Source organism: Amblyraja radiata, chromosome 29 (genome assembly GCF_010909765.2).
Source record: "Amblyraja radiata isolate CabotCenter1 chromosome 29, sAmbRad1.1.pri, whole genome shotgun sequence".
NCBI lineage: Eukaryota > Metazoa > Chordata > Chondrichthyes > Rajiformes > Rajidae > Amblyraja > Amblyraja radiata.
The window spans coordinates 13505925-13514681 of record NC_045984.1 but is presented as its reverse complement, the minus strand read 5'-3'; the positions used below and the strand labels follow the sequence as shown (position 1 = coordinate 13514681).

Genomic DNA, 8757 nt, shown 5'->3' with positions numbered 1-8757 from the left:
GCGTGTGTGGGAGGAAACCAGAGCACCCAGAGAAAACCCATGCAGGTTACCGGGCGAACGCACAAACTTCGTGCAGACAGCACCCGTAGTCAGGATCGAACCCGAGTCTCTGGCGCAGTAAGGCAGCGACTCTACCACTGTGCCACCATGCTGCCCATTGATGCTGATGCTCTACAATGCATTACAATGTTGGGAACTATTTTCTGCAGTCTGTATCTTGCCCTTTACTCTATCTATTGTACGAGTTTAAACTGATTGTATCTCTGTGTATCTGAGCTTTATATATCAGAAAATCAAGGGAATAGTACAGGAAAGAAGTGCGGAAGGAAAAGATCGCTATGATTTATTATTATTATTATTATTATTATTATTATTATTATTATTATTATTATTATTATTATTATTATTATTATTATTATTATTAAACCTTATTTCGGACTCAAGGTCCAGACAAGGGACAACATTACATAAAATACATTGCATATAAAAACACCATAAAATACATAAAATCTTAGTATATCACTTATAAAAGCATCATAAGTTATATACAAAAAACACAGTACATGATTTAAAATCCAGAATAAAAAAGAAAGATCAAAGTCCTACAACGAGAGCGATACCAGTGTCTCCACGTGGGATTCGTAGCGTGTAGTGCTAAACCTTATGTTTGACAAGGCCACGATAATTACATTGTATCGCCTAGCAGTGTTCTCATGGCAACATTATGGGTCACCTTTAGTCTCTGCAAATTTGTACATACAGCATACGTCGTTGCCTATAAATATCCTCATCAACTATCATTTATTCTGTAATAAAATGCCCAAGATATTTTATAGTGCAGGCAAAAGCTAATAAACAAGATATTTCAGTTTCTATTTCTGTTTCTTACGTTTATATGTATTTTGTTAGCACTTCTGCGCCAGAACTGCATGGTCATCTCATTTAAAGCATTGCTACTGTAGTAACTGTTACAAACTTTGTTCATTTCTTCCCTCCGTTATCAAGCTTCTGAATAGTCCTTCCTGAAATGCTCAATTCACGTATCCAATTGATGACATTGGCCTTTGTCTGAGGAACTCATGCACTACAATGTTGAGAAATATATTCTGCACTCTATATCTTCCCATTTGCTCTATCTATCGTGCTTGAGTATGAACTGTTGGTATCTATGTATATCTGATCTGTTTGGATAGCATGCAAAACAAATGTTTACACTATACCTCGGTATACGTGACAATAATAAAGTTAAACCTTACAGTAATTAAGGAACTGAACCATCCTTATATATTTCATATGTTGTGGATTCCATGGAAACTGGTTTATGGCAGTTCCAAATAACAAAGAAAAAATGGTACAGCATGGTGGCATAACAGTTGGTGTTGCTGCTTCATATCTCCTGGGATCTGGACTCATTCCTGAACTTGCGTGTTGCCCATTTGAATTTTCACAATCTTTCACAATCTACTTCCCAAACATGAGCGAGTAAGTTATTTATCAACTATAAATTACGATACGATACAATACGATACAACTTTATTTATCCCAAGAGGGAAATTGGTCTGCCAACTGTTATAAAACACAACAAGATAAATGAAACACGAAAATTAAAATGACGAGTGGAAAGTCAAGGATAGAGGATGTGCAAAGATTGGGGTGGGGGGGGGGGGGGAGGAGGGGAGTCCGTCTACCCCACGACAGAAGGGGTAGGGGTTGTCCAGTTTGATAGCCACAAGGAAAAAAGGATCTCCGTTTGCATTCTGTGCTGCATCTTGGTGATCTCAGTCTGTTGCTGAAGGTGCTCCTCAGGTTGGCCAGTGTGTCAAGGAGGGGTGGGCTGTATTCTCCAAGATGCTCCCATTCAAGACCACCTCCAATGAATCAGCCTTCCTGATGATACTTCTTGGTACACTGTAGGTGTGAGGCAAAATGAGAAACAAAAGGGAAGCTGATGTGCATGTGTGAGAGAGAAGAATTGCAGAGGTATAGGAAAATGGGGAAGGGTGAGTGGGAATAATGGGACTGCTCCCTTAGGATCTGGCATAGGCCCACAGACTCCATCTGTGCAATTAGAATTTTCATACCTGGAAAAACTTTTATCACAATCTTTTTTCTAACTGTATACTTACAAAAGCAACACAAATGAACAATAGGCTGCGATTTCTGCTCCACGTTAAAAATGTGGCACAGTGGCGCAGCGGATAGAGTTGCTGCCTTACACCGCCAGAGACCCGGGTTCAATCCTGACGACGGGTGCTGTCTGAACGGAGTTTGTAGATTTCCACTGTGACCACGTGGGTTTTCTCCGGGTGCTCCGGTTTCCTCCCACATTCCAAAGACATACAGGTTTATAGGTTATTAGGCTTTGGTAAAATTGTAAATTGTCCCCAGTGTGTGTGTAAGATATTGCTTGTGTGCGGGGTTCGCTGTTTGGTGCAGACTCAGTGGGCCGAAGGGCCTGGTTCTGCCCTGTATCCCCAAACGAAACTAAGTCTTCTTCTTAACGAGTCCACACACAAGATTAGAAGTTGTTCAGCCAGAGCTGAACACGCTTCTCGGCATCTGCATACAATGGTGGATATCTGCATACAATGGTGGATATTATACAATGGTCGCTTCTTGTGCTTCTTGTGCATGGTGGTGGAAAGATTGGTGGAAACAGGGCCGCAACGTGAACGCGCTTTCCTTGACCTCAACTAATCAAAGTGAAACTAAAAAAAAAAGATTTCAGACATCCATCGGTGAGCCAATTGCACTGTATAATAATTGTAAAGTTTGTGAGTTGGGATCACAGACTTTCTAGTAGGATTGAAAGTATCTCTAACCTAAACTAAACTAAACTAAAACCCAATATGCTTCTGCAAATTCTATCGTAAATTATGTGGAAACTGGGAGTCATCACTTAATGCCTTCTGGGAGTCATCACTATTCCTTCTTGGGCTTGTGAAACATGTAAACCCATGCACATTAAGCCTGAGGATGGATTGTCCCATCTTTACCCTGTGGTCAATGCCTGCAATTAAATATTTCTCCCCCATGAGCTAATCCCTTAATAGGTATGTAGCCTATGTTGGATAATACTGAAAGTCACATTTTCATTGTTTTGCCCTGTTTCCTGCGCAGGTGAAGTGACTTACATTTTACAATTATACTTAATTGTACTTCATTTAGTTTAATTTATCAATATTGACAGTGTGAAAACAGGGTTGGTCATGGTTGGTAATGCAGCAAAGAATAATGAACTTGTTTCTGAAATAAATGAGAGGATCAAAGATAAGAACAACATGACGAATGTATCTGATTCGAATGCAACATGAACTAACATAAGCAATTCTTTGATGACAAACCAATTATCACAAGATATAATACATTATGTGAAGAATCAATGATAATTAGAGGGGACAATATCATTTGAGATAGGTTAAAAGGTAACTCAGATTTAGAGGAAGCCTGAGGTAATTTGCAATATGGTTGAGTTAAGGCAGATAAATGAAAGTTATTCTGTGATCACTGTTATTTTATCTGCCTTTGATATAGTCTGAAATATTCTGAAGAAGGGTCTCGACCGAAAAACGTCACCCATTCCTTCTCCCCAGAGATACTGCCTGTCCCACTGAGTTAATCCAGCATTTGTGTCTATCTTTGAAATAGTAAATGCTGAATTACCCAATTACTAGGAATCACTTTGACCCAATCTCCAGATCCACATTGGAATTGAATCACAGTCTTGTTGCCAATTGTAATCTATTTCAGGGTGGATATGCTGGGAACATTGGTAAGGTTTGACCATGCGAACATATACAGAACACCAAGAGACATAAAGCAAATATATGGTCTTTATTAAGAGCTAACTGCAAGGCATCCCAATACATGGTGCTGAAGTCTTATATACTAATAATAATAATTACATTCTTTATCCATAAGGCTTATGTACATATAATATATTCATATACCAGTTGATCCTCTGAAGTCTCTTCCAGAACACGTAATCCTTTGTTCAGTCCACTTGATTTTATTCTTGTGTACCGGGGGTGCAGTGAAAAGCTTTTTGTTGCATGTTAACCAGTTGGCAGAAAGGCAATACATGATTACAATCAATCCATTTACAGTGTATAGATACATGATTAGGGAATAACGTTTAGTGCTAGGAAAAGCCAGCAAAGTCTTGTCAAGGATAGTCCGAGGGACATCAAAGAGGTAGATAGTAGTTCAGCATTGCTCTCTGGTTGTGGTAGAATGATACAGTTGCCTGATAACAGCTAGGAAAAAAACTGTCGCTGAATCTGGTGGTGTGTGGTTTCACACTTCTATATCTTTTGCCTGTCGGGAGAGGGGAGAATAGGTATTGGCCAGGGTGCGACTCATCCTTGATTATGCTGCTTGCCTTGCCGAGGTATAAATGGAATCAATAGAAGGGAGGTTGGTGTTCTGTGATGGCCTTTGCAATCAAGGCACTTGGTAGCCATGAGTTTATTATATTTCATAGACATTGTGGCTTTGATGGAAACCTGGATGTTTGATGATGAAGCATTTCCATCGAGCTATACATTTCAATTGTCCTCCGAATGTCATCATGGTTGTGACAAAGTTCTTATCAACACTTTGCCAGTTGTTCCTCTAAGAATTTCACCTTTTTCCATCCTTCACCTTCCATTACAATTCTAATTTCTCTTCACCCATCCAAGACTAATAAAATATTTCTCTGAAGTGTTTAAACCTTTCCTCCATCCGCCTCTGCAGTGATCAACTTTGTATCCTTATCCTTTAATGCTCCATCTCAACCCTTTGATTTTATCCCCTCTCGGTTGCTGCCCTTTCATCCCGTCTGACCTCACCCTCCATTTAAATTCCATAGTTCAAATTCACAGCCATACCCTTGATTTCACCATCTTGGGTAGCTTCCCAACACCCATTGGCTCCATTGCAGTCAAGGTTACCTCTGATTATCTCTGTGGAATTCATTGCCACAGAAGGCTGTAGCCAAGTCATAGAGTCATAGAATGATACAGTGTGGAAACAGGCCCTTCATCCAAACTTGCTACACTAGTCCCACTTGCCTGTGCTTGGCCCATATCTCTCCAAACCTGTCCTATCCATGTAACTGTCCAATTGTTTCTTAAACGATGGGATAGTCCCAGCCTCAACTACCTCCTATGGCAGTTTGTTCCATATACCCACCACTCTTTGTGTGAAAAAGTTACCCCTCGGATTCCTATTAAATCTTTTCCCCTTCACCTTGAACCTATGTCCTCTGATCCTCAATTCCCCTACTCTGGGCGCCAATGGATCTTTCTAAAGCAAAGATAGATAGATTCTTGATTAGCGTGGGTTTCAGAGGTTATGGGGAGAAGGCAGGAGAATGGGGTTAGGAGGGATAAATCAGCCATGATTGATTGTCGGAGTAGACTTGATGGGCCGAATGGCCTAATTCTGTCCCTTTCACATAAAGAGACTTATGAAGAGATGACCTCATTGTATTGTGTTCAAAAGGGAACTGCAGATGCTGGAATATCGAAGGTACACAAACTTGCTGGAGGAACTCAGCGGGTGCAGCAGCATCTATGGAGCGAAGGAAATAGGCGACGTTTCGGGCCGAAACCCTTCTTCTCTGTTCTCTGCACATTTGCTTCTTCCTTTCCCTCTGTCCAACTTGTGCATATGACAATAAAATACTCAGACACTTCATTTTCCTTGCTTAATTAAGGGAAACCATTCTTGACACTATCTTAAACTTCCCAGTGTGAATACCTCAAAAAATCAAGTAACTCTCTCATAAAGTTCTTTCACAGTGACCTACAAGTGAACAACCTTTACTGACATTACAAAATTGAAATATTGCAGTTGCAGAAAGTCTGAAATTAAGGCAGGAAATACTGAAAATGCTATGCAGGTCAGGCGGCATCTATGGAAAGAGAAGCAGAATAGATTATTAGATGTAAGACCTTCTTTTACCCAATAACTGCCAAATAATTTTGCTTCTATTTTCCTGCTGGGTAGTTATCTCACTGAAGACTTCAGAGAGCACTAGAAGTGACCACTTTAAATAGAGTCAAAGAATCATAGTTATAGAGCTATGTAGCACAGAAACAGGACCATCAGCCCAACTTGTTTGTACCTTCCTAACCAGCTAATCCCACTTGCTTGTGCTTGGCCCATATTTGTCCAACCTATTCACGCACTTGTCCAAATGTCTTACAAATTTGAATCGTACCCACTTCATCCACTTCCTCTGGCAACTGGTTCCATGTACCCACCACTGTGTGAAAAGGTTACCCCTTGGGACCCTTTTAAATCTTTCCCTTCTGGCCTTAAATAATACTCTCTAGTTTTAGACATCTCTACCCTTCGGAAAAGACTGTCTCTTCACCTTATATATGCTCCTGATTTCATAACTCTCTTTATAAAAAAAAAAAATTCCCATAATTATCTGAAAATTCTAGTCACTGGTCCCAAAGTGCTCACTAATAACACTTGAAGGTGGACAAAAATGCTGGAGAAACTCAGCGGGTGAGGCAGCGTCTATGCAGCAAAGGAAATAGGCAACATTTCGGGGCGAGACCCTTCTTCAGACTGATGTGAGGGTGGGGGGGGGGGTGGGGGGTTGGAAGAAGAAAGGAAGAGGCGGAGACAGTGGGCTGAAGGCGAGCTGGGAAGGGGAGGAGAAAGCAGGGACTACCAGAAAATGGAGATGTCAATGTTCCTACCGCTGGGGTGCAAACTGCCCAAGCGAAATATGAGATGCTGCTCCTCCAGTGACTCTGGCCATGGAGGAGACCCAGGACAGAAAGGTCGGATTCGGAATGGGATGGGGAGTTGAAGTGCTGAGCCACCGGGAGATCAGGTTGGTTATTGCGAACCGAGCGGAGGTGTTGGGCGAAGCGATCTCCAAGCCTACGCTTGGTCTCACCGATGTAGAGCAGCTGACACCCAGAGCAGCGGATGCAATAGATGTGGTTGGAGGAGGTGCAGGTGAACCTCTGCCGCACCTGGAAAGACTGCTTGGGTCCTTGAATGGAGTCAAGGGGGGGGAGTAAAGCGACAAGTGTAGCATTTCCTGCGGTTGCAATGAAAAATGCCAGGAGAGGGGGTGATTTGGGTGGGAAGGGACGAATTGACCAAGGAGTTACGGAGGGAGCGGTCTCTGCGGAAAGCAGACAGGGGAGGAGATGGATTAACCTATAACATTTGAGTCACTTGCTTCCCAAGATAAGGTTGAGTTTTGCCCCTTCTAAAGTTGGGCGATCTATATATTGATTAGAAACAAAATTCTTAAACACACTAAAGAAGACTTCAATAAATGTGTTACATTTGGATTTAATAATAACCATGTAAAAAAGTCCATAGGTTGGACAGAATTGTGCGAACATGTTCAACCCCAACCCTGGGAGTGGGAGTGGATAAAATCTTGGCTAATGTTTCCTCCTCTGAATCTGTTGGAGCCGGGAACGGAGCAGAGAACACCGGTTGTCCCATCGGACGTTTCATCCGCGGCACGATGGCACAACCTAACTTGATGCGGATTTGATTGACGCAGGAAAGAGCCAATTGGAAACTGGGGATGGAAGCTGGAATGTTGTCGTCCCCCAATCGGGTTGGAGGGTTTGTGCGGGGGCGGGACTAAACGCGCAAGTTTGGTTGGAGAGGGAAGGCGCCCCCGGAGCCGCTGAAACATGTCGGAGCGCAAGGTGTTAAATGTAAGTGTGGAGACGCCGCGGTCAAAGATCCTACTCCGCTATAGGATCTTTGGCCGCGGTGGTGTCGTCGCCACCGGCTCCGCGCAACCGGCCGGACAGCGGGCAGTTTATCGGTGCCATGGAAACCGCCTCCCCATATCACATCCTCTCTCCCCAATATCCCCCCCCCCCCCCTTTCCTTCCTCCTCCTCCTCTCCTCTCCTCTCCAGGGCTCCTCCTGCCCCCATCCCCCACCTCCTCCTACTCTCCCCCACCTCCCCTCCTGCCCTTCCTCCGCCCCCATCCCCTCCTCCTCTCCCACCCTCCTTCCCTCCTCCCCCATCCCCTCCCCTCTCCCTCCCTTCCCTTCCCTCCTTGCCCCCATCCCCAATCCCTCCTCCTCTCCCCCCTTCCCTCCTGCCCCCATCCCCTCCTCCTCTCCCCCCCTTCCCTTCCCTCCTGCCCCCATCCCCTCCTCCTCCTCCTCTCCTCTCCGCCTCTCCCCCCATCCCTCCAGCCCCCATCCCCTCCTCCTCTCACCCCCTTCCCTTCCCTCCTGCCCCCATCCCCTCCTCCTCTCCCTCCTGCCCCTTCCCTCCTGCCCCCATCCCCTCCTCCTCTCCCCCCCTTCCTTCCCTCCTGCCCCATCCCCTCCTCCTCTGCCCACCCGTCCCTTCCCTCCTGCCCCCTAGCCTCCTCCTCTCCCCTCATCCTCTCCCCTCCTCCTCTCCCCCCCTTCCCTCCTGCCCCCATCCCCTCCTCCTCTCACCCCCTTCCCTCCTGCCCCTTCCCTCCATATCCCTTCTTTCTCACGTCCTCTTCTTCCCACCCTCTCTCCCCACATACATCCCCGTCCTCTTCAGGACTCGTCCTCTCTCCTCCCCACATCTACCCCATTTCCACAATGTCTCCCACCTACCCATATCCATATCCTACCCATTAGTAAGGGTGTCCGAGGTTATGGAGGGAGAGATAGATCAGCCATGGCAGACTTGATGGGCCGACTGGCCTAATTCTATCTCTTAAGATTTATTCTCCCACCCCCTCTTCCCCATCCCCTCCTCCCGCCCCCTCTCCCCACATGCCC

The 8757-nt window shown here is 44.7% G+C and overlaps 1 protein-coding gene across 2 annotated transcripts in view; it reads left to right on the top strand.

The window, feature by feature from the left end:
• Positions 1-7536: 7536 nt before the first annotated feature.
• Positions 7537-8757, top strand: part of yju2 (YJU2 splicing factor homolog) — a 42218-nt gene continuing 40997 nt past the window's right edge. The window contains exon 1 of one of the 2 annotated variants that reach the window (XM_033046608.1): positions 7537-7691. In XM_033046608.1, coding sequence (XP_032902499.1) covers positions 7668-7691 — 24 coding nt within the window. In that variant the 5' untranslated portion in view covers positions 7537-7667. The remainder of the gene's footprint in view (positions 7692-8757) is intronic. The other variant, XR_004416215.1, reaches the window with a different exon arrangement.